General features: G+C 42.9%; 4 protein-coding genes across 4 annotated transcripts; 3 read left to right on the top strand and 1 right to left on the bottom strand.

Moving 5' to 3' along the window:
• Positions 1-201: 201 nt before the first annotated feature.
• LOC116286758 (sorting and assembly machinery component 50 homolog) lies at positions 202-13,933 on the bottom strand. The gene is made up of 10 exons (XM_089040056.1): positions 13,324-13,933; positions 7,842-7,929; positions 7,033-7,161; positions 6,507-6,578; positions 5,979-6,062; positions 3,932-4,002; positions 3,247-3,314; positions 2,797-2,943; positions 1,154-1,292; positions 202-454 (listed from the first exon to the last, which is right to left on the bottom strand). The coding sequence occupies exons 3-10, from the start codon at positions 7,096-7,098 to the stop codon at positions 409-411; spliced, it is 693 nt and encodes a 230-aa protein (XP_088896182.1). The 5' UTR covers positions 7,099-7,161; positions 7,842-7,929; positions 13,324-13,933; the 3' UTR covers positions 202-408.
• Positions 8,315-11,316, top strand: LOC148905504 (uncharacterized). Its single transcript, XM_089040568.1, has 3 exons — positions 8,315-8,672; positions 9,692-10,674; positions 10,852-11,316. Exons 1-3 carry the CDS (start codon positions 8,315-8,317, stop codon positions 11,314-11,316), a joined length of 1,806 nt encoding a protein of 601 aa, XP_088896694.1.
• LOC148905503 (uncharacterized) lies at positions 11,230-12,516 on the top strand. Its single transcript, XM_089040057.1, has one exon. The coding sequence runs from the start codon at positions 11,484-11,486 to the stop codon at positions 12,261-12,263; it is 780 nt and encodes a 259-aa protein (XP_088896183.1). The 5' UTR covers positions 11,230-11,483; the 3' UTR covers positions 12,264-12,516.
• Positions 13,934-19,751: 5,818 nt separating the features above from the next.
• Positions 19,752-22,672, top strand: LOC148905502 (uncharacterized). The gene is made up of 3 exons (XM_089040466.1): positions 19,752-20,079; positions 20,212-20,423; positions 20,992-22,672. Exons 1-3 carry the CDS (start codon positions 19,752-19,754, stop codon positions 21,001-21,003), a joined length of 552 nt encoding a protein of 183 aa, XP_088896592.1. The 3' UTR covers positions 21,004-22,672.
• The last annotated feature ends 3,356 nt before the right edge of the window (positions 22,673-26,028 follow it).

Genomic DNA, 26,028 nt, shown 5'->3' with positions numbered 1-26,028 from the left:
AGTGAGGGATGATGGCCGTCATGAGGTGAGAAGAGAAGAAAAGAGAAGAGAAGAGAAGAGAAGAGAAGAGAAGAGAAGAGAAGAGAAGAGAAGAGAAGAGAAGAGAAGAGAAGAGAAGAGAAGAGAAGAGAAGAGAAGAGAAGAGAAATGTCCAATCAAGACAAGAGAAAAGAGGGACTACGAATTAGCTAAACACATCTGTTTTTCTATTTCGTATTTATTTTTCTGTTCCCACAATCCGTGTTAACTATGTATAAAATCCTTACAGTATTTATGACTTGTAAATGATTGTGACAAAACAATATCATTCTTTTCCTATCCTGTCTTAGTTAAATTTTTATGTTTCCCTAAGATGATTTTTCTACACGGTTGCATTAGGAAACACAACAGTCATATATTAACTAAGTGTTATAAAAAATTCACTCCAAGACCAAATTGTAATCCACGGTTAATCCTGAAAAAAAGACAAAAACAATAACGTAACAAACAATGACTGATTTCTTACAAGTCTTAAAATATATAATACAAAGGATTTCAGGCGTTCAGTGTGGGTTTGGGGAAAAACCGGGGTTTTGGGGGAACTTTGGAACGAGCGAGAATTGAAACCGAGCAAAAAAGAAGTGAAGTGGGAGGGGGCAGGGAGGGGAAGAATTTTCCCCCTCCCCCCACGTTCCCTTTTTTTTGCTAGTTCCCATTTTTCTAGCGGGCTCTTGGTCGAAACAGGAACCCTAAAACCCCGATTCTTCCTCAAACCCTTTAAGAGAACGCCTGGTTTTCCACACACAGAGTGGCTTTTTGTTGACTTCTGTGGAGCGAGGAAAACCGGTGAACCCGTAAAACCCTCGAAGCACAGGAGAGAACCAACAAGCAACTCTACTCACATACGACACCGCGCCTAATGGGACTCGAACCCGCGTCACCTTGTTGACAGGCGAGCGCCCTCACCGCTAAGCCACCAGTGCTTCCCATGAAGAAATAGGAAACGCGCGCGCGTGCCGTGTGCACGCGGGGGTTGGCAGAACACCAGAGAAGTGTTAGGAGAAGCACGAAGCGTAGCGGAGCTAAATGTAGCACCGTACACCACCTGAGCTAAATGTAGCACCGCACACCAAACGGCCTAATGTAGGGAAACATAAAATAAAGCCATTCTTACCTATCAGTCCGTTGGTACCCTCTTGGTAAACAGTAATTCAATTCTAGTCGTGCAATGCCCAGTAATAACACCAGACCTACGCCACACGACCAACGAGTATTTTGCACTAAAGGATTTAACTGCTGTTTCCATGGTAACGCTAGGAAATATATGGTAGTTATATTAGATTTTGCTATATGGTCAAAATATAGAAGTGATGATGATAATGATGATGGCGGTGATGATGATGGCGGTGATGATATTGGTGATGATGATGATGGTGGTAATGATGGTGGTGATGATGATGGTGACGAACGCAACGATGATGGTGGTGATAATAGTCTAATGACAATAAACTTCAGACCACGTGTTATATCCTAGAGTATCCTTTTCTTGTTTAACGGTTGCACATGAGAAGACACATGAATACACATGGATACAACTCAAACAAAGAATCTTATTCTCAAGACCATGTGTCATTCCCTAGGGCATAATTTCTTTGTTTGACGGTTGTGCATGAGAAGACACATGAATACACATGGATACAACTCAAACAAAGAATCTTATTCTCAAGACCATGTGTCATTCCCTAGAGCATAATTTCTTTGTTTGACGGTTGTGCATGAGAAGACACATGAATACACATGGATACAACTCAAACAAAGAATCTTATTCTCAAGACCATGTGTCATTCCCTAGAGCATAATTTCTTTGTTTGACGGTTGTTCATGAGAAGACACATGAATACACATGGATACAACTCAAACAAAGAATCTTATTCTCATGGGCACGCGTCATTCCCTAGAGTATCATTTCTTTGTTTAATGGTTGCACATGAGAAGACACATGAATACACATGGATACAACTCAAACAAAGAATCTTATTCTCATGGGCACGCGTCATTCCCTAGAGTATCATTTCTTTGTTTAATGGTTGCACATGAGAAGACACATGAATACACATGGATACAACTCAAACAAAGAATCTTATTCTCATCGGCACGCGTCATTCCCTAGAGTATCATTTCTTTGTTTAATGGTTGCACATGAGAAGACACATGAATACACATGGATACAACTCAAACAAAGAATCTTATTTTCAAGAGGATGACACATGGTCTGTAATTGGTAAAAATTACTCCCAAGGTAAAAAGATCTATTACTGATTTTCAATCATTCCAAAGGGAGTGAAATAACAAGACACGGCGGCCATGTTGGATGATACAACAAAATAATTCATTAACAATTTTGTCAAATTCATCCAACATGGCGACTATGACGTCATGTACAAACGAAGAATTGCCCTATTTCATTATATCGTCACATCAAAACAATATTAAACAATCTATTGTTTAAACGCAAAGGATCATGGTCATCGGATGGGGTCAAATCAACGCAAATTCACCGAAAATTTTTCTAAAACCCGTATCAATCCACGAAGAGAAGTAGAATTGCCAGCAAACGCTCAGAATATTTTTTAGTACATATTAACACATATCATATTTGAAAACCAGGGCATTTTAGATTGCTGTTTTGCTAGTAGCAAATTTTGTTGAATTTTCTATTGGATTTGGCGATTCTATCCCCCACATAAACAAGCAGTGATGTCATAGTGAAATAGGGCAATTAGTAAGGAACATCTGAAGAACCGAGGATATACTTACAAGAGTCTATTGATACAAGATTTCCTGCATTAACGAACACATGTGTTTTTATGTGATCACCAAAACTTCCTTGGGCAGGTCTGAATGGTAGTGGTGTGTAGAGATGTAGGCCTACTGACCAGTATGCCTCTGCACCTAGAGAATCCACTAGAAAAACCACAAACCAAATAACAGCTAAGATATCGAAATACAGGTTTTGCACCATCACGTGCCCCCCCCCCCCCCCCTCTCCTACGCCCCTGGTACAAACACTTTAGTACTGATAACACAGGGCTCACAGCAGGAATCAAAATGAAGTTTTTCAACAAGGTGCCAGTCAATTACTAAGTCTAAATATTTTATGTACTGTTATGGAGGGACACAGATTTGTCAGTGAAAACTGTCATTTGTCACAAACATTAATAAAGTTGTTTGCCTAATTGATTGATTGATTGAGTTCAAAAGTCTCACTTCTGTCTCTTGGTCCTATGCCCTTCATGTGAAAACCTCTAACAGACAAAGGACCACCAAGGAAAAACCTGGGAAAAAAACAAAATGTATACTTGAGATCAACCAATAAACGTCTTTAGCTAGTGCGTAATGCTTTCCCATTTCAGACCACGTGTCATTCTCTTGAGAATAAGATTGGAGTCACTTCAATATTCACTTGTCTTCTTATGCAAAACTATTAAACAAAGAAAAGATACTCTAGGGAATGGCATGTGATGGGAAAACATTACGCCCAAAGTAAAGAAGGTATATCGTACTTAACCTACGAAATAAAAATTACTTGTGTGTGAGAGTCGAAAAGACAGAAAAGAATGATAATGACACGTGAGAATGACACGTGAGAATGACACATGATACGTGGGAATGACACATGTTCTGAAATAGGAAAACGTTATTCCTAGGGTATTTAAAGAGATCTATTGTACTTAACCAGCGAAATAAAAATTACTTGTGTGAAAAAAAACACTTGTGTGATAGTGGATTAGACAGGAATTAATGAGAATGACACTTGAAAATGACACATGGTCTGGAATAGGAAAACATTATGCCAGGGTAAGGAGGTTAATAAGATTGAAAGAAGTTTGCATTGGAGGCATTCCTGATTGGAGAGCTTTTCAAATATTAATATTCAAGCTGGACACATCACCTGTCATTAATTCTTGTTCTCGTGTTGGGCGGCGCATTCATTATACCACCTTGTGCTGAGCATGAGAGAACCTGGAAATCATACAAAAATAACATAAACATTTCCTGGAAATCATACAAAATAACATACAGTACACATTTCCTGGAAATCATACGAAATAACATACACACTTCCGGGAAATCATACGAAATAACATACACACTTCCGGGAAATCATACGAAATAACATACACACTTCCGGGAAATCATACAAAATAACATACAGTACACATTTCCTGGAAATCATACAAAATAACATACACACTTCCTGGAAATCATACAAAATAACATACAGTACACATTTCCTGGAAATCATACAAAATAACATACAGTACACATTTCCTGGAAATCATACAAAATAACATACAGTACACATTTCCTGGAAATCATACAAAATAACATACACACTTCCTGGAAATCATACAAAATAACATACACACTTCCTTGAAATCATACAAAATAACATACAGTACACATTTCCTGGAAATCATACGAAATAACATACAGTACACATTTCCTGGAAATCATACAAAATGACGTACAGTACACACTTCCTAGAAATCATACAAAATAACATACAGTACACATTTCCTGGAAATCATACAAAATAACATACAGTACACATTTACTGGAAATCATAAAAAATAAAATACACACTTCCTGGAAATCATACAAAATAACATACACACTTCCTGGAAATCATACAAAATAACATACAGTACACATTTCCTGGAAATCATATTAAATAACATACACACTTCTTGGAAATCATACAAAATAACATACACACTTCCGGGAAATCATACAAAATAACATACATTAGCAGGCGTAGGAGCAGGCGTAGCTCAGTTGGTTAGTGCACGACCTTCAAAGCTTGAGGTCCACGGTTCGATCCTTAGGATCTCCGCATCTGTTTCAACTTCTCTCTAATCCGTGTAGCTTCAGCTTTGAATACTCTTAAAACAGAGCACTGATGGAGAGAGGGGGTAAAGTGCGTACCGTCGGCTTCCATTGATAGCAGTTGAATTTCAACTGAAGGAACTACCGACGTTAAATATAGGTACTTTTTTACTTTACAGTACACATTTCCTGGAAATCATACGAAATAACATACACACTTCCTGGAAATCATACAAAATAACATACAGTACACATTTCCTGGAAATCATATGAAATAACATACACATTTCCTGGAAATCATACAAAAAACATACACATTTCCTGGAAATCATACAAAATAACATACACATTTAGGGGAAAAAATAAGACATACTTTATAGCATTACTTTATAGGATCTAATAAAAGCCAGTGCAAGTTTTTTGAGAACAATAGAAAATGAAACCATTGAATGGCGACAGACTCTTGGCTATTCAAATTTCTTGATCTTTTCAAACATTGTCGGCATTGTAACTTTGAGGTTTTGGTATGTAGACATGATAGTAATAGTAAGTTTTGCAGTTTAAACGTCATACCTTTAAAGATATACAAATATAAGATATATACACTTATTTCAATAAAGTTAGTCACCTGAAAAGCTACAAAGCTGAGACCAACAAGGATTATGGATAGATACATTTTACATGTTTCGACCACTTGATAACTGTTGATGGACTTGAGATCTTCTACCAGTTACAAGTTAACCTCCTATGAGTATCCTCAACTGCTGCAGTTTGTGTCAAAAGCTTTACTTGTTGGATATAAAACATTTCCCCATGATTCTCAGCGATCACAGCTTTCTAGGTTTTTGGTGACTAACTTTATTGAAATAAGTATATACTGTACTTGACAATACATAAAATATTAACAATGAAGCCCAAAAAAAGCTGTAGAAAAAGTTATACATTTTTAAAAACTGCAAAACTTACTATTACTATTGCTATAAAGTATAAGTCAGATTTTTTGTTGTATTGTTTTCAAGTAATAATTATAAATGCCGTGAAAAAAAATTTAAAAAAAAAAAAAGTATAAGTCAGAATTTAAGAATGAAGAATCAAGTTATTCTACTCACAACATCCTCACGTATTTCAACATTTTTCTGTGTTTCAATATTATTTTTTAAAAACTGGACATCACCACCAAGGCCTGCAAGTTCCTTGTATCAAATACGAGAAAAAAGGGGAGAATTAGAAAGAAGTTTCACAGGAATAACAATATTTTTGTAGGGAATGAAGTTACTATCTCTTGTATCAGACATCAGCATATAATATTCCAGTAATATTCTATGTTCCCACCATCCTTTATGGGTGGCGTAGCAGTGAGAGCACTCGACTCTCACCAATGCGCCCTGAGTTGCGACAAGCTTGGTGTTGTATGTGAGTAAAGTTGTTTGTTAGTTCTCTCCTGTGCTTTGAGGGTTTTCCGAGTTCTCCAGTTTCCCTCCCTTCGCAAAAACCAACTACTAAATTCTAATTCGATCCTAGGAGATATCCACAATAAGGCTAACCTCAATATCTCCTTTCACACTCACTGATGTAAATAAATCAGTGTGTTTTTTTAATGACAGGCTTCCAGACATCAAAACATGTAAGCCTCATACCTGGGTTAACTTGAATAATGATCCTTCTGTTGGGAATGAAGGATGATCTCTTGTATCAGCCACAAGCATATGCTGTATGAAGAAATATATACATCATCTTCCATCTGGTCATTACCATCATCGCCATCATCACCATTATCATCATCATCATCATCATCATCATTATCATCACCATCATCTTCATCATCCCCATCATCACCACCATCGGCATCACCATCATCATTATCACCACCATCAACATTACTATCACCATCATCATCATCATCACCATCAACATTACCATCATCATCATCTTCTTCATCACCACCACCACCATTATCATCACCATCATTATTTTCATCATCATCACCCCTAACATCATCATCACCATCATCTTCATCACCATCATCCTCATCCCCATCATCATCATCACCATCGCATCATCACCATCATCTTCATCACCATCATCATTGCTAGAGAGGATTGATTCAAGAGATATCTTCACATACAGTATATACATGTATATAACTCTACAAATTCTACTTACTGTCAGAGAACTCTTCAACGAATGTCCTGCATTTTTACGAACACTAAAAGAGGTTCTTGGCTCCATCCCAGTCAGATTTTGCCACACTCCCTCCCATCCAATGGTATGTACTCCTAGGTTTGAAGGCAGCTAAAATTAAAGAACATTGCCATTTAATACTTACACTGTATATTACCAACATATAGTTTTTATATTTCCCAACCCTGGTTTCAGAGTATTTTAGTAAAATTAGGTCAAGCATAAAGTTTTTTTTATTTCAGACCCTGTGTCATTCTCTTGAGAATAAGATTCTTTGTCTGAGTTGTATCTATATTCATGTGTCTTCTCATGTGCAACAGTTAAACAAAGAAATAATACTCTAGGGAATGACACGTGCCCATGAGAATAAGATTTTTTATCTGAGTTGTATTCATATTCATTTGTCTTCTCATGTGCAACCGTTAAACAAAGAAATGATACTCTAGGGAATGACACATGGTCTAGAGAATAAGATTCTTTGTTTGAGTCGCATCCATATTCATGTGTCTTCTCATGTGCAACCATTAAATAAAGAAATGATACTCTAGGGAAAAACATGTGCTGAATTCTCAAATATCCTTTAATGACTAGAGTCATTTTAAATTATTCTCCTCAAATTATAAACCCATTTTTAAAATTTGAAAGGAAATTGCAGCAAAAAAAACTTTTATTTCAAGACAGATTCTTGGAGTCAGGTTGCCCCCATTATTCATCATAACAAATAATAGTTTTGGCTTAAAATATGCCAATTTTCACATATTAACAAACTTCCTGTAAGTGGTTATGCTTACTGTGTAGCTAAAATTAACTCCATGCGTCAGCTCTTTGTGTGAACTGGTGGGATAATCTGTTGTGGCCTTTTGCACTCCAACTTGAAAACTAAAAACAATAAATAAATAAGAGTAAATAAATCACTTTTTTAAAGTGTCTAGTGGTTTTAGCGTTTTTGATGTGGTTAAATTTAAGCAAAGTTAACTGGGAGTGGAGTGCTGGCCAGCGGTGTGAGACTTGCGCATGCGCAGTTGCTGCCTAAGGCCTCATGGTTGCTGTAGCTGAGTTGCTGTTAGCCATTGCCTTCATATCGCGGTTTTGCTTCTGGTTTATACGCCTTTTTTCAAGCCATCCTTTCTCAATCCTTATTGTTAGTGGTTCTTCCAGCGTTTCGACGTCTATTTACGATTGTCTTTCCATTGTTCCTTGTCCTCGTGTTAATTGTTTGGTCGATAAAAAAATGCCCCGTAACACACGCAATAGCTTGGACAGCATGGTTCCTACCTCTTGTTCTTCTTCGCTGGCTCCTCCAGTTTCGGTTGAGTCGGCTTGTAATGGCGTCCCTACATCTACTGCGCCGTCTACTGAGTTGGTTACATCAGTAGTAGAAGCTTTAAAAGCACCTTTGGCGGCCATGGTCAACTCGGCTTTACTAGCGGCAGGCGTTGCCTTGTCATCGGCGGGTTCTGGATCTTTGCCCGAGAACAACGAGGGTTCTTCGACGCCTCTGGCCAACCGTACTAACCAATTGGCCCAGACTGGCTCATCTATGCCGTGGACATCCATGGCCGGGTCGCCTCCTTCTTCATCAACTGCGTCTTCGGCTTATTTGCCTCCGCCATCTTGCTCAGGTACGTCTGCCTTATCTGTACCTTCATTTGTATCGCCTTTTACTCTCCCTCGGCCCGTAACTGTCCCAAGTGCCGCGACGTCGTCTTCGTCATTTTCGGCGCCGGAAAATTTCCTGGGGAACACGCCCCCCCTTAACCAGCCGTTTGTAGTGGGTCCTGGTTATTCTCCCGTTCCCTACAAAGTGGTGGCCCAAATTCTTGCCGGAAAATTTGTTCATCTTGAGGACTTGCTGCCGGAAAACATCTCCTCTCAAGAACCAGAGCCACAACTGCACTTCGATGGCCGCCTCATCCTTTGTAACACCGCCAAGAAAAAACAAAAAGCAAATTTCAGATATTACATCTTGGGTGGAAGCTTTCACCATTTATTCTTTAATCGTCGGAAAATATTTTCCCAACCGCAAAGACGATGTGCTCAAGTACAAGCTCCTTATCTTGCACACATACCGACAGTTTAGTGGCAGTGCATGGCTGAACTATGATCGGGAGTTTCGAGAATATGCTGCTGCTGAGAAATGCACAACGTGGTCAACAATGAATGTCCAACTTTACAGTTTTAACACTGCAGGTGCCCAGGTGCGCCCTCGAGTGGTTGCTTCAACTACAGCAGGGGGGAGGGAGGCCCAAGGTAGTTTGACCTCAAGGGTCCTTTGCCACTCTTGGAATGCTGGTCGGTGCATTGCCCCTTCTCCCGAATGTCGGTTCCGCCATGCTTGCAGTAGCTGCGAAGGGGACCATCGCAAGAGTGCATGCCCAGAGCCGATCAAGCCCAGAAATTTGGAACGTTCCCGCTCTGTCAATCCGTCCGAGGCCAAGCGCAGAAAATACCACTAAGCATGTGACTTTGGACTCAAGGCTGTGTTATTAAGTTCAGAGAACAGCACCATTTTAATTTTCGTTCTAGTTTGTTGAATATCACTTAGACACTACATTGTGCGTCGAACTTAACGTACGTCATTTAATGTTGACTTAATCATTTATGGGGGCATTTGTTGATCTATTTATACATTGTTTCATAGGCACCAGCCTTCCCCTCCCTTCAGTTGCTGAAATTTCTTCTTTGAATTATGATAAATTCGCCCATGGCTTACAGAATCACCCCAATCAGCAATGGGTAGAATTTATACTGCATGGCATTAAAGATGGTTTCCAACTGGATTTTAAGTCGTCTGTCAAGTTGAAATCGTCAAAGAAGAACAAAGCTTCAGCATATCAGCAGTCTCAAGTCGTTGATGTGTATTTAGACAAGGAAGTTAGATTGGGGCGGGTGGCTGGCCCCTTTGAATCCCCTCCCATTATTCCTCTTCAAGTAAGCAGTTTTGGCGTGATTCCAAAGAAAGGTCAACCAGAAAAATGGCGTCTAATTTTTGACCTGTCCTCCCCATTTGGCCACAGTGTTAATGATGGCATCGACCCTGAGGAGTGCTCACTGCAATACATTAGAATTGACGATATAGTTAAGATGGGTTCCAAACTGGGTAAGGGGGCTATGCTGGCTAAGTTCGACATCGAAAGTGCTTTCAGAAATGTCCCAGTTCACCCATCTGACCGACATCTTTTGGGCATGAGATGGAGGTCAAAGTACTTTGTTGACCTTGTCCTTCCCTTTGGTTTGCGATCAGCCCCCTTCATCTTTAACTCAATCGCCAATGCAGTGGAGTGGATTCTTCAGTCTAACTATGGGATACCTGACATCCGCCACTATTTAGATGATTTCATACTAGCTGGACCTCCTAATTCAGCTTTATGTGCTAACAATTTAGCTATCGCTACATCCATTACCGCTGACCTAGGTCTGCCCCTACACCCAGACAAGTGTGTAGGGCCATCCACCTGCCTAGTAGTTTTAGGGATTGAAATTGACACAATGGCCGAAACTCTGCGTCTCCCTGCCGACAAATTTGCTGCTACCCTGGAACTGTTGAGAACTTGGTCTTCTTACAAATGGTGCCACAAGAAACAACTTCAGTCGCTGATTGGTGTACTCTATCATGCCTCTAAGGTAGTTTGGCCAGGTCGCACTTTTCTTCGGAGAATGATTGATCTACTCTGTTGCTTCTGAAAAGACGATCACCCCATCCGCCTGAATACAGAATTCAAGAAAGACCTGAAGTGGTGGCTGGATTTTTTCAATCAATGGAACGGGATAAGTTTTTTTTTCCTGCTCCCCTCACTACAGCCTCCACCTACGGTTTGCGTAGGGTCAGACGCCTCAGGAACACGGGGTTATGGTGCCTTCCTCGATTCTGATTGGTTCAATGGCAGGTGGTTACCTCGGCAAGCTTCCCTCTCCATTGCTTACAAGGAGTTATTTCCAGTCGTACTGGCAGCGCATATCTGGGGTCACGGTTGGAGAAAGCAGCGTGTTCTGTTTAAGGTGGACAACGAAGCTGTGGTAGCAATCCTAAATAGCAGGACTTCCAGAGACTCTTCGATCATGGTTTTACTCCGAAGCCTTCTGTTTGCAGCAGCCCGTCATGGCTTTTCCTTTTCAGCTGAACATGTGGCAGGTATTCGTAATGGGATAGCTGATGCTCTTTCTCGTTTTAATATGCAGGTCTTCCGTTCTCTGGCCCCGAACGCCAACCTATACCCAGCAGAGGTCCCAGCTCAGCTTCTGTCTTCTCTGACATCGGTTCTCTAAATAATCAGTGTTTGGTCTATTTACCTGAGGGTTTAGCGCATTCCACCCGTCGCTGTTATTCTACCGCCCAAGAGAAGTTTGTCAACTTTTGCTACCAAAGTGGCCGCTTATCCCCATCAGGCTCACCATGTCCCACAGATGAATGGACCCTCTGCTTATTTGTGACAATGCTGGCCGAGTCGATGCGTCATTCCTCTATAAAAGTTTATCTGTCAGCTGTCCGTTCCCTCCATATTGAACAAGGTTTCGATGATCCACTTCAGAACTGCTTGCGGCTCCAAAGAGTGACAAAAGGCATTAAGCGAACCCAAGGCGTCGCTTCTTCTTCGTCTAGACTGCCTGTTACTCCAGAGGTCCTGAGAGTAGTACACTCTGGCTTGGTTCTATCTTCGTTCAATGACTGCATGTTTTGGGCTGCTTGCTCATTGGCTTATTTTGGTTTCCTTCGCTCAGCCGAATTTACTTGCCCCTCGCTTAAAAAATTTGATCCAGATGTACACCTGACTGTGCAGGACATAACCGTGGACTCTACAGGGTCTCCTTCTTGCTTAAGACTGTTCATTAAAGCCTCAAAAACGGATCCGTTTCGTCAGGGTTGTCATGTGTATGTTGGTCGCGGATCATCATCCCTGTGTGCTGTGAGAGCAGTGCTGAACTATTTAGCATATCGTGGTAATCTTCCAGGCCCACTCTTCCTGCTGGCTGATGGTCAGCCACTGACTAGGCAGCTGGTCACTGACAGACTCAGGGCTATTCTACAATCAGCAGGTGTAGCTGGTAACTTTTCAAGCCATAGCTTCCGTATTGGGGCCGCAACTACAGCGGCTCAAGTGGGTATACCAGATCATTTAATCCAAGTCTTGGGCCGTTGGAAAAGTGATGCCTATAAACAGTATATTAGAACACCTCAGCAAGTAATCATTAATGCCTCTGGTAAACTTGCTTAGTTTTGGTAAGTGGAATCCTTTTAGCTTGGCCACCATTTGTACATTGTCAATTTTGCCCTCATGCTAGCCATTGCCACCTGGGTTGAGTCGCGTACACCACACTACCTATGGATGTTGTGTCTGCATGCGTGACAACTGGAGAGGCAGCGACTGCTGGTGCTTGGAGATGCAGTTTTGGGTGTTGGTCGGTCCCATGGCTCCTGCCACGGGTCGACCAACTCCAAGCACCACACTAAATGCTTGGAGAGGAGTAATGGAGATTGACCCGTGGCTTGGTTGCCATGGTTACCTCTTGCCAGCTAGTTGCCATCGCCTACCGCTTTGCCAGGCACCTACTCTCCATCGTAACGACAAGTTAAATGTGGTTAAATTTAAGCAAAGTTAACTGGGAGTGGAGTGCTGGCCAGTGGTGTGAGACTTGCGCATGCGCAGTTGCTGCCTAAGGCCTCGTGGTTGCTGTAGCTGAGTTGCTGTTAGCCATTGCCTTCATATCGCGGTTTTGCCCCAGTAGTATAGGGAATGGGGGTTCCAGCGCAATCTCAACACGGGCAAGACCCGTGTCAAAAAATCCACCTACGGAAACAACCCACTCCAAGTGTGGTTGGGGGCAACAGCGCAAATATGTTAGTCTATATATGGAGTGCGAAGAATGTAAAGAGTTTGTTTGTGATTTCTGTGTAAAGTGCTTGAAACCCAAGTTTGTACCTACTAAACCAAATAAGTATATTTGTTGTGGCAAGAAAATGCAAATAGAAGACGACACGTCAGCACAGTGTTACGAGTGCGGTAAAAATATTCGTAATGCCGTGCCTTGTGCTACCAGGGAACAATATTATTCCAACGGAGGTCGTAAGAAGACGCCATACAAAAGAATAAAATACTTTAGGGACTGGATGAGTCATATCCAAGGTTATCGACCGGTATATTTAGACAACGAAGTAAAGAAGAAAATCATAGACCATTTAGAAGAGCCAACCCCACAAAGTCTACGGAAGACATTGAAAAAATTAAAACTAGGGAAATATTACAAAGCTATTCCCTATCTTTTGTCTGAAATTACCGGTAAGTCTATTCCCGAGGTTTCTGATATGACAAAAGCCGAGTGGATGTTTTGTCGGCTGGATAAGGATATTCCTTATTACCCTGACGTAATTTACGAAATATTTTACAAGATAGACCCCAACCACCCCCTGTTAGGATGGATTCCAAGGCGACTGACGTAATAATATGACAGCTGCGAGGCGGGGTTTTACTTTCACGTGGCGGAAGTGGCGTGCCTAGGAAGAACAATGAGTTGTTCACGTGTAAGACAATAGACAACATTCCGATCATGCCCCTTCGCCTTAACAACCAGCAAGTTTGAAAGTAGACTCGATATTCACTTTTAAAATCGCTGGTTGTTAAGGCGCTCAGGAATGTGCCGACGTCAATGATAGCTTCAGACATTTGATTACGCATATGACCCAGACAGCCGGCGTTCAATATGTAAATAGAATCCTGTCTTGCTTTTTTCAAAGCAGATGTTTACTGAGCAAGCTTTCTTTGAAGCTCTTCTTTTGCCTCCTGGTAGATCTTTTTGCGAGATTCCTCGGAAAGATCTTTTACGACTGTTTTTTTATTCCTTATGTCCGACTTTAGTTTCTCGTACTTTTCCTCTTCAGCTAAGATAAGCGAGAATTCTACGTCGTCTATCTTTCTGTCACGCAAAGCCTTTGAGACAAGGTCAGTGATAGTATTTACTTTAGCCCTTGACAGAGCTATTGTCGTGTCATGCTTGGATATTTTGCTTGACAACTGTTTCATAATACCCGTAGCAACAGCCGAAATGATACCACAAGCTGCCCCAACGCCGGCCAAAGGAACTCCAACGATTATTCCCGGCCCAGTAAGCGAAGTAGCAACGCCAGAGCCCGTTAACACAACAGATATGGATCCTGAAGTTATCGCAATCTTATGTAGCGTACTCCGGGCTCTAACGTACTTTTTTCTAACTTTTTCATAGTGTTTTGCCTGCCCTTCCAAGTAAGCCAGGATTAAGTTCGCTTTATTCAGACGAAAGTTTTCGGCGTTTAGTTCATTAGGTGTAGTATAGGGAACATCTGGGTACAACTGAGGTGCTGATGGTATAACATCCATTATATATACTAATGTACGACGCTTTTGGGAATGATATTGAGGAGCAGCCACATCACGACAACCGGGATTACTGGAATTGGAGAGCATTTAGGAAGATGTTTCCACATGCAGACCCCAGTAAGTTCGAAAGAAGACCCGATGGTATTTACTATAACGGCTCTAGGATGTACAGCAACGAGGATTTGAAGCCTACGCTGGTTAATCAAATAGACGATCAACTGAAGCATTCGCCAATGCATAAGCCAACGCCAGCGCCAACGCATGTTGAACCCAGTTGGTCAAAGGAATTATTGCTTGGTACCAGTACTTATCCAATACCCGCGATGTCATTTGATGAACACCCAAGTTTGGACCTAATGTTGAACATGCGGGTCTCTAACGATCATTCCTTTCTGTTAAAGGTGCGAGATATCTTCAAAAACGTGCCCATTGTTCATACCACCGCTAAGGAATCTCATGAATGGTTAAGCGGTCCTAACATGCGTTATTGGCCGCAGCAACTAAACTTTGCAGTTTGGTGTGCCACTAGCGGCTGTGGTGTAAGCGCAAGCTTGATGAAGAATTCAATATTTATGTTTCATTTTCACTTCACGGTTAGAAGAATACTGCATGAAATGGGTGTTATTGCGCTGCCGGGAGATGCCACGTTTTATCCAAGAGATAATAAATACAGCGTGCCGGCTTATGACAGACTTTGTAAGGAGTTTGACGTTGTAGGGAAGGATTTCCGATGCACTGCCGGCGCTAACAATGGTCTGGGGCATATTTGGGCTTATTGGGGGATTGGTGGACACGAGCTAAGTGATAAGGAAGTTCATGCGTTGAATCTACGATGGAACACTGGGTATCACAAAGAAACTCACGACAGTAGCACCTTCTTTGAACCAAACGCTAAGACCACTAAGGAAGTTAGAGACGGACCTTTGTTCAAAGACGAGGGCGGTAAGTATGCAGGGGCTAATCCACTGATTATCAAAATTACCAACGACGAGCAAACAAAGCAATATCTTAATTTCATACCCCCAGAAGGTAAAGGACTAACCAAAGCCGGCCTTGCCCGTTTGAACCGCAGCATAGAAGCTTACGTGTATTCTATCCTTGGAGCTCAGGTAAACACCCGATCCAGCATAATCGGAAATACCGGCGCCGCAGAAGAGACGCGAGCCGAAGCTTTGATTCTATTCGAAAGTTCGATTTTGGAGGGCGACATTAGCAAGGGCGTACAGCGTTACCAACTAGCCATACAAAATTCTAAGGCCCGACTGGACTACGCAGTAGCCCCGGGTTGTTGGTTAATGCCTAGTAATTTATCTATAAATACTGGTTCTGTAGTAGGATACAACAATAAGCTGCAGCGAGCTACCAAGGACATGAAGTTTGGGGTGAACGACGTGAACTCTGACACTCTTAGAAGCATCCCCCATTTCGTGGAGAAGCCTAAGAAGGAGCACGAAACGAAGCTACCCGTAGTTAAGAAACCATTAAAGCATATTCCCGCAACCATACCCGAGGAATATGACCATAACTTACTAAAGGCCGGCTTAGCAGCTGCAAGCATTGGTCTGAGTTATTATATATGGCGATGAACAACCCCTACGTAGCTGGAGTAGATTGTGTTTATACGACTTACACAGGCGAGAAAAAATATACCCAAGCATCTTGGGTTGATGTCACGGGGATGTCCGTGAATTTGAACTACTCAGGAAAGAAGTTAATCCTTTGTAGTATTTGCATTGGCACGAGCAGCCATGCCAACGTCGGCTTTAGGCTCCTGGATGAGAATGGCATACTGCAGCCTATGAGAAATAAGACAAACAACAGGGAGCCTGTGCATTTCTCCGTAGAGCCCAACCCAGCCAGCGCCGAAAATCTATCGGTTTGGACTTTCCACATGGTCGCCGATTGCCATGGGAAGGTAAAGCTGCAAATGCGCGTAGATGACACCGGGAGCGTTTGCATAAACAGCATAGAAAATCAGAGAGATACGACTTATAATCACGAGACCATTAGCGCTCTTACGGTGCTTAGTCTTTAAATATATGAATAACCCGTACGTAAAGGAAGATTGGTTCCTTCATTATTTAGGGGAGCAGGAGTATAAGAACGATAATAGTTGGCACGACACTGGATTGTGGGTGCAGGTTGAGGGTTTAGGATTAATTATGTGTACTATTTGCATTGCAGCGTGGCGTTCAGCCAATGTTGGGTTTAGAATTGTTGATGAGAATGACCACCCATTACTACCCTACAGAAAAAAAGATAAGAATAGGAACCCAGTTCATTTCTCATATGAACCCTTCGCAAACAGCGCAGAAGATTTAACTCCAGTATCTTTTCATATAATAGCTAATTGTCGATATGCAAAGCTTCAAATGCGTTCCGATGAGGTACGTAGCAACGACAGCCGCGTTCGGATAAACGTTACTTCGATGAGCACCCCTCCACTGGATGAGACTTGGAATCATAAGCCCATTAGCACCATGAGCGTGCTGCCGCTAGTTCCGCATTATCAAGGCGGTGCGAATACTAACTTTACTTATCCCCAGTCGAGGACGCCTCGGGCGCCCGACGACGATAAGCCACCAGTAATACACAAGGATAAGATCAACCCCTCATCTTCTTCAGGAGTACCACTCCAATAGCGACAACCAAGATCCAAATGTTGTTGCCCACGAACTTCAACAGTTCTCCGCCAGCCCTAAGTGCCAAGGAAACAACCGAACCCAGCAGCCCAGGCAAGCCGGCTGCCATCTTTTTTCCCAAGTCCGTCAGCCCATTGCCTAATTTCTTTACGCCCGCGCCTGTAGCCTTAAGCGCGGATAGGATAACTCCTACTACGCTTGAAATAGCGACCGCAAACGCCAGCGGAACGCCATACTTCAAAAGGGCTCTTTTTACCTTTTCCTTGGTGGTAAGCCCCAGCTCCTTTTCCAGGTTGTCCTTTTGCGCCTGTAATTCCGCAAGGCGTACCTGAAGGGTTTCTGATTCCCTTTGAGCTGCCTCCCTTTCCTCTTCGGGACGAGTCTGGTCGTTGATTATTTCCTGCTTTTCGGATATGTTTTTTTCCAGGTCTTCGATGGCCTGATCTCTTTGCTGGATTTGCTCTTCTTTAATGTTGATTTCAGCAACTAACTGCCGCCGCTCCACCAAAGAACCCTCTATGGTGGTACGTAAGTCCTTGGCTTCTTCCTTGCTTATATCCAGGTCTTGCAGGGCGAGATTGAATGCCCTTTGGGCGCTGTCTTTTTCGCGAAGAGAAATGTCTCTTTGTTCTCTAAGTTCTAATATGCGTTGATTCTTGTCGTCAAGTTCTCTCTTTTGAGCATCAAGGAGTAGTCGGTTTTGCCGTATGTAATCTGCTTCCCTTTCCTCCATCGCTTGCTTTAGCTCTTCTACTTCCCTTATCGCCTCAAGACCTTTTTGTTGCCGCTGCATTATGGTCTTAACTCTTTCGACGGCTTCGTCAATATTCTCACTATTTTCTCTCATTCTTTCGGGTAAGTTGGGTTCTCCTAATGTCTTTCTAAGGGTTGGAGGAATATTTTTATCTGCGTAGTATTTACCATTTATGTCCCTGATGACATATGGATGAGCATTAGACCTATTTAACCTTGCTACTACGACTTCCCTGCCCCATTCGTTATCCGCGTCAAACATTACTTGGACTTTGTTTGGATCCCAGTTTGGGAATTCTTCCTTGATCCTATCAAAGTCGTCCGGGGTTTCTTCCATGGATTCGTCCATTTGTTCCTGAACCCTACTAAGCCATGCAGCGCCGGGGGCTTCGGGGATGTTGCCGTCCGGACCAAAGCTGGTTTCCGCGGTTTTGCTCCTAGGAGGTTTCATCATCGTGTTACTACCAAAGTCGATGTTATCGAGCTTTATGTATTCTGGTATGGGTTTGCCTGGGTTCTTAGTGCGGTATTTGTCTAGGAAAGCCATCCAGCCGGCGCGGGCTCTTTTTCCAAACCGACGCACCATGTTACCTCGGAATTCCGTGGGGTCGTTGGTTTTAGGTAGTAAAGACTCGTATTCTTCGTCGTTAATGTCTACTTGACCTTCTTCGGTGGTGGGGTCAAAATCCGTTCCTTCTACTTCCATTATATATGATAAGCTCAAAGTTAAACCCCAACGTATTACCTAAGCAGGTTGGCGGACTGAAAGCAGAACGCACCTTTCACCGGGTTACATTCACGCCTTCTAGCGCTAAGCCAGGGGAAACCCTGTACGTAGGCGTGCCCCGCCTAACGGATAACCTAGTGTTGGTTCCTGGCACCCTAGCGCTAAGGTTTAACCTAGCAATACAGCCAGATACCGCAGACGCGCGTTACGTCGTCAATAATGCAGGTAGAAACCTTGTTTCCAAAATACGCGTAAAGTTCGCCGGGGAATCCTTGCTGGACTTAAACAGGTATGATTTGTATACCACGTACAAAGACTTATGGTTGACTGCATTTGACCGCGCGCAAAGGATAGAGCAGGGAATAGCAAGCGCAGCCATACGCAAGGTAAGGAGCGCAACCTCTGGCGCCTCAGGAGAAGACGAAATAAAGACGGCTTATGGTACTAAATATGTCGTTCCATTAGATTTCGAAATTATCACGAACCACGGTGCATACTACCCAAGGCAGCTAAGCGAACTGCAGTTCGAAGTGACCCTAGCAGATACTACGAACGTCCTGCAAGGAAAAGATGTAAGTTCATCAGCTGTGGATCCTTATTTCATCAAGAACTTGGAGCTGCAGTACGAGACGGTACACAGCGAAGAGCTGGCTCGTAGCGCTGGCATGGAATACAGCGCTGGGAAGGCTTTCCTTTACGATCACGTCGTGATGTACAAGACCTTTAGCTTCACGAACAACGTCGAAGAGGTCATCAACCAAAGCATTAACCTACCCAGACGCAGCCTTACAGGGATAATGTTGCTGTTCGCAAAGACATACACGGCAGGATTGCGTGACTCTGAGGCATTCTTTAATCCTAACATCACTAACGTAGGTGTTAGCATTAACGGAGTACCTAATAAGGTTTACTCACAAGGGATAAAGCCTGAGGACATGTACCGGGAAGTCGCGCGTAAGTTTGGCGATCAAATTAGTCCAAAGGAATTCTTTAAGGATAAGTACGCGCTGTGGATCGACATGCGCACGACAAACGACGAAGACCTACATGGTCAGGGATTGCGGCTGGTAAATACCCAGGACGGCATTACGTTGGAGATCAAGCGCACCAAACATGCCAGCGACACTACTAAGATCAACGCGTATATCTTCGTAGTCTCAGACGCGCAACTGAGTGTAGAAATGAATCAGCTAAAGAGCGTCGCATATTAAGAAAAAAAAGGTATATATAATGCTCCGCGTATTCGAAAACAACGAAACTAAACTGCAATGCATAGTGCAAGGCGAAACTTTGTACTTCAAAGCAAAGGAGGTGGCTTTGGCGTTGGGCTATGAGCGCCCTAGAGATGCAATTAGAGCACACGTATCTGAGAAATACCAGAAAAAATGGGTTGATCTACAAGGGGCTGCGAATCACCGCTCCTTTACTACGCAACCACATTCCGTGTTTATATCCGAACCTGGTTTGTACGAACTGATATTTAGTTCCAAACTACCCAAAGCTGTGGAGTTTCGCGATTGGGTCTTTGAGGAAGTCCTACCCGCGCTAAGGAAAACGGGTAAGTATGAGCTGGAGAAGCGCTTCGATGGTCCTAATAAGTTGGTATTCAAGATAGAAAATGAGTTCGATTTACATAAAAAGCTCGTAGATTACATGCGCAGATTTCACCCTCAAATGCTATTTGCTCCAGGTCTAGGAGAATTACAGGATTCCAGTCACAAGCGCATCACTTGCTGGCAGAAAGGTTATCAAGCAGGTCAACCTGACCTTTTAATCTTAAATGCTCATAAGGGATACAATGGACTCTGTCTGGAGTTGAAGACGCCCAAGGGCAATGGCGTGTTGTCAGATAAGCAGAAAGATATGATGGATAGATACCAGGATAATGGATATTTAACCATGGTAAGCAACGATTATGACTTACTCTGTAGGGAAATCAATGAATATGCCCTTGGAATACGCATACCTTGTCCTTGGTGTATTAAGGCTTTCAAGTCACAAGATACTTTACGAACGCACCAAAGAATATTTCATAGATATAATGATAATTAAACAAACACACTGGCGTGATCTGCTGCAAGGAGTCTCATACCGAATAAAAAATTATGTCATGTTCGAAGACATTAACCGTTTGAGGTTAGTCTTAGAACGCGACGGCGAGGAATACAGCCTTTGGGCGCCTGACTGTGTAAGGTATGTACTGCAAGGTGAAGAATACACCAACGTACGTAGTCATGGTAAGGTAAATGGTCGATGGAAGTTCGACATCGAACGTAAAGTAGAGGCTAATCCATTGTGTGATTAGTCGTCCTCATGAGCGGTTAAGTATTGGTCTGCTACGTCGGACCTCATTTTTTCCGTCATTTCATACACCGATACGGTAATAGTTACACCTCCCAAGAACGCTGCAATGTAAGGTAACATTATATACTTATTATTTCGTTAAGTTCCATTCCTTTCTTACCAACAGATAATGATCTAAGGGCTTAGGACCGTCGTAAAGACAGCACCAAATATGCTGATCGCTACGTCTACAACCACAATCTTCACAGATTCCTTCCCAATGTTCCCTATTCTCCCACCTTACACCTTCAACGTCGTCGAAACCCACGAAGGTCTCATCTATTTCTTGCTTTAACTTAGTCAAAGCCCTGGATGTTTCTGTGGGACAACAGCGCTCTGCTAGGTCTCCATGGGCTTCACAGACAATGTCTTCGAGATGATAACGACGGCAGCGATATTTATGCCAGTTCTCCTCGAAGAAGGGTTGATCACAGCGAGTACAGCATCCTTTCAAGCAGACCCTATTTTGACGGTGATATTGTAAGGCCTGTATGGTAGACATTTCCTTGTTACAATCACCACATATGGTACTCTTGGTCTTTCGACAGACTTTCTTGGAAACGTGGTATTGTAGTCGCTGCTTGCTACTAAAAGTTCTATCACATTGCAAACACCTCATTATATACATCTTATTTTTTATTGTTATTTTGTTAAGATGAAAAGATAGACCTTAGGTAGGCCTCATTTTTTATTGTTATTTTGTTAAGATGAAAAGATAGATCTCAGGTACATCTTATTTCTTATCGTTAAAAGGAAGGTATATTAATTTCGAAGATAGTCCTCAACCATTTAACGAAATAACAATAAAAAATGAGGCCTACCTGAGAGTCCCTCGAAATTAGTATGCATTCCTTTTAACAAAATAACAATAAAAAATAAGACCTACCTGAGAGCCTCTTGCAATCGATAGGTCTACTTTGAGCCTCATGATTCACTGATATCATCTAAGGTTCTCTTCGCCTTAGTATCCGCAGGACACCAATGCCCAACGAAGTCTTCTTCGGGAAACTCCTTATTACATTGCTTCTTCTTACATGGTGTCGGTTGCGCGGTAAACAAGCAATCCGCCGGTAACTCACTCGTAATGCAATCCATATATATGATCACAGAGGGTATCGCAGGAAGTCTTTGAAGGACTCCCTAGCCCAACTGATCATCGTCCATAGCGCAGCGATTCTTTCTGTGCGCCTCAAACTACGCATTTCATCGTGTAACTCTTGCACCTGCTCTTTTAATCGATCTATCTCTTCCCTTTGCATCTTGATAGTGTCTACCTTATCTTGCATATAGGTTATAGTCCTTTCCAGAGATTCCATTATATATAAATGGATCCAAGTCATATTCCTTGTAATGCTCTTATCGTAGGACCTACCGGCTGTGGAAAGACTCAGTTCGTCGTGGAGCAGCTATTAGGATCCTTTAGATGTCAATTCGACTATATCGTGCTATTATGTCCTACCTATGTGAATAATCGCACCTGGGAAGGCATAGGTGTGAACGATGATGACTTCTTCGTAGACATCTTAGATCCTAATGAGTTATCCAATCATTTGAAGTTCTGGCACAAGCAATTCCCCAAGAATACGCAAACCCTCCTTATACTGGACGACATCGCCTGCGGGGACGACGTAAAAAAGCGCACCTCCGAATTAGTGAAGCTCGCTTTCAGCGGTAGGCATGACAATATCAGCGTTTGGTTACTCTCGCAGCAGCTTACCAGTGTCTCTAAGCCCTTCAGGGAAAACATAGGATCGCTTGTCGTATTTTATACTCCGAGCAAGTCAGACCTGGAAACCATCTTGAGCGACTACGGTGGTGAGATATCCAAGGAACAGTTGCATGAATACATGCGGCATTTAAAAACGCACCAACATTCCAAGATGATCTTCTCTTTGAGGTTTCCGTATTCCATTAACATATATGGAGATTGAGCAGCTCTTAGATGAAGTCCCCACTCAGTTAGATGAAAGTAACCTCAAGGAACAACTTAACATCCTTGTGTCTTCTGGGAAGTGTAAAGAAATGATAGGTAAGGAACTTACCCATGAGCAGGTTAATAAGCTGTCAGAAGAGGAGGTTAAGAAGTTCCATAAGAGGTACGAGGCTGCCCTTGCAAGTAAGACCACGGACGCCGTAGCAGACTCCGCTATCCGACTTGCCACTAAATTGCTTGGACTTGCACTGCCCATAGACGACGTGGAGCAACTACAGAAGGACATAAGAGATGACTATGTCATATCCCAAGAACTTAAGATAACCTGTGGGTGGTTGTCTTTGAAGTGCGGTAAGTTAATGGCAGTCGCCTCTGCGGCTTTGCACGTAGCTCAGCATGTCGACTTGAAGGAGGTGCTAGGTTCCTTCGGAACATCTTGGAAGGACTTCAAGAAGGACAGAGAAGTCGAAAAGGTCTTCCAGGCGGCACTTGCTGAGGTACCTAGTCAAGTACCTGCAAGTGACTTATCAAGTACTTAGTCAAGTCATTCGCGGGAATTACCCAGGTCGCCTCAAGTACCTAGTTAAGTACTTATCAATTCCTTCAAGTCCTTAGATATAAATGAGTGAAGCTGAATCGAAGGCGGAGGAAACCCCTCAAGTAGAGGAGCAACGAATCACCAAGGCTAAATCTCCAGGCAGAGTTGCTGCCGGTAAGAAGCTCGCGGAGATGAACAGGAAGAACAAAGCAAAGAAAGAAGAAAAGGTGGAGGAAGAGGAATCCTTCATTAATCCTGGGTACGTCATTGGCGCGTTAGGAGTCGCTATAGCAGCAGGCAGCCTTTACTTACAATGGCGGGCAACGAAAAAGGTAGAACCACCAACGTATCACGCACCTGTGGAGGTTAGAAAAAGTAAGATCCCTGAAATGGAGTAGATTTATCACCACGTACCGTGGCGACCTAGATTTTCCTTCTCGCTTTGTAATATAATGTCGACCGCGTTGTTGAAAACTGTTGAAGAAGCAGCTATCATTACTTCTATTGTTGCGGGTATTGGTTGGGTAGGTAAGAAAGTGCTCAAAGAAGACTTTACTGAAGACCCAAGCAAGAGCTTCGCTAACTTTGCTAAGATGACCGCTGCCGTAGGCGGGGCTATCATGGTAAAGGATTACCTACGGAAGGAAAAGTACCTACCTAATGTATAATGGTTAGCTTAGTCGCAGGTGGAGTTATTGCAGCCTTAGCATTCACTGGAGCTAATTATGGTGGTCAATATTTGGATAGATTAGTTAGAGGCGACAAAAGCGGTGCCGCCGAAAGGAAGAGACACGACTTAGCGCTGGAGAAATATCAAAGGGATGTGGCGGCTTGGAATGAAAAAAGACAAGCTTACAGGGATTGGTTGGATAAGAACTACCAAGACAAAATGCGGGCGGATAAGAACTTCGAAAACACAGACTACGCCTTCAAACTTTATGCGCAAGCACACCCCGACTTTAGAATGAAAAAGCCTCAGTTCAAGAATTACTACCAGCCTTCTAAGAAACAAAAAGACAATGAATTGGTCTTTGTAGGAGTCGCAGGGCTGGCGGGAGGCGTGGCCTTGGCGTATCTAATATAATGATCGTCTTTTTGGAAAGCGACAAGAATAACTTTACTACTTATCTGAATCCTCCCATCCGCGCGGAAAGGGTTCGGCTGGTTAGTTGCTCTTTGTACAATTCTTGGTATAATTTAATTAATGGCTTTGTCGTCGTGACTTCCACCAAACCAAAAATACCAGATTCCCATTACACCCCAATAACACTGGCTAAGGAGCTAGCAAAGCATGGATATACTCTTACCACAGGATTACCCCATGAAATGACATTCAAGAAAAATAGTGGAAGCGCCAATCTAAAGGACAGTTCATTGGTAGAACTCCTGGGCCTTACTAGTACCACGATAAATAGCGGCAGTACATATGATGTGAAATGGAAAGTCGCATCCTCTTATGAAGTCTATTGCGACTTGGTCCATAGTTACAACAATGGAGAAAAGTCTTCTCTTATGTCCAAATTCCTACCCAAAGGTAATCCATTCGACCCAGTGGAATACACTCCCATTTCTTTGGAATATGATTTGTCTAATTTGGTAGAAAGCATAAACATTACCATTAAAGTGGACGGAGAGACGGTGGATTTCAACGGACGCAAGATCAATCTCGTTTTGGAATTCATATAATGGGCCGCGTAGAGGACAAACTCAAAAGGATTTACTATGGACCTGAAGGCTATTGGAGAGGAGCGTCGGCTATCAAGAAACTTGCAGCCGCGGCCAGGGTATCAGACGAAACGGCTAAGAACTGGTTGAAAAAACAAACCCTCTGGCAGGTTTATCTTCCCGTGCCTAAGTACATTCCCAGGCCCAGCTTCACCGTAAATACCCCCAATGAAGTTCATCAGGCGGATTTGCTTTTCTTGCCGCACGATAAGGTGAGAAAGAAGACCTATAGGTACGCTTTGACCGTAGTCGATATCGCAAGCAGATACAAGGACGCCGAACCTATAACCAGCAAGGATTCTGGGGAAGTCGCAGAAGCCCTAGGTAGGGTTTATAAGCGCGTTTTGAAATGGCCTAAGCTGCTGCAAGTGGATGCGGGGACGGAGTTTATGGGCGTGGTTACCAAGACCCTGAAAGACCACGACACTAAGATTAGAAGAGCTAAAGCAGAGTACCACAGGGGTCAAAGCATTGTCGAAAGATTCAATAAGACCTTGGCTGAGCGTCTCTTTGGGTACCAGTATTGGAAAGAGCTGGAAGATCCCTCCAAACGCAACAGGGAATGGACTCAGAGGCTCCCCCAGGTCGTCGCGGCTTTGAACAACGAGGCGGCCAGGGCTACGGGAATGAAACCCAAGGATGCCATAAAAAAGAAGCACGTGGAACACAAGTCCTTCGTCAGAAGTTCGAGGGCGGTCTTCCCCCAGGAAAAAAGATTAGGCGATGTCACGGTTCGATATCTCTATGAGTCGGGTGAATTAGAAGGAGGATCCAAAAGAGCTACGGATCCTAATTGGTCTTTGGAAACTTACCAGATCCGAAGTGCGATAGCTAAGAAGGGTCAGCCCATCTTGTATTATCTTCATGATGGTCCCACGCGTGGGTTCGTCAAAGAAGAACTGCTTATCGTGTGATGTCCGAATGCTATCGTATGCACTCCGTCATCACACATCCATCGCTTACCGTCA

The sequence above is a fragment of the Actinia tenebrosa genome, unplaced genomic scaffold, assembly GCF_029948245.1.
Source record: "Actinia tenebrosa isolate PJP-AT-01 unplaced genomic scaffold, QUT_ActTen_1.0 PGA_scaffold7__59_contigs__length_16204524, whole genome shotgun sequence".
NCBI lineage: Eukaryota > Metazoa > Cnidaria > Anthozoa > Actiniaria > Actiniidae > Actinia > Actinia tenebrosa.
This window is presented reverse-complemented; position numbering and strand designations above follow the sequence as displayed.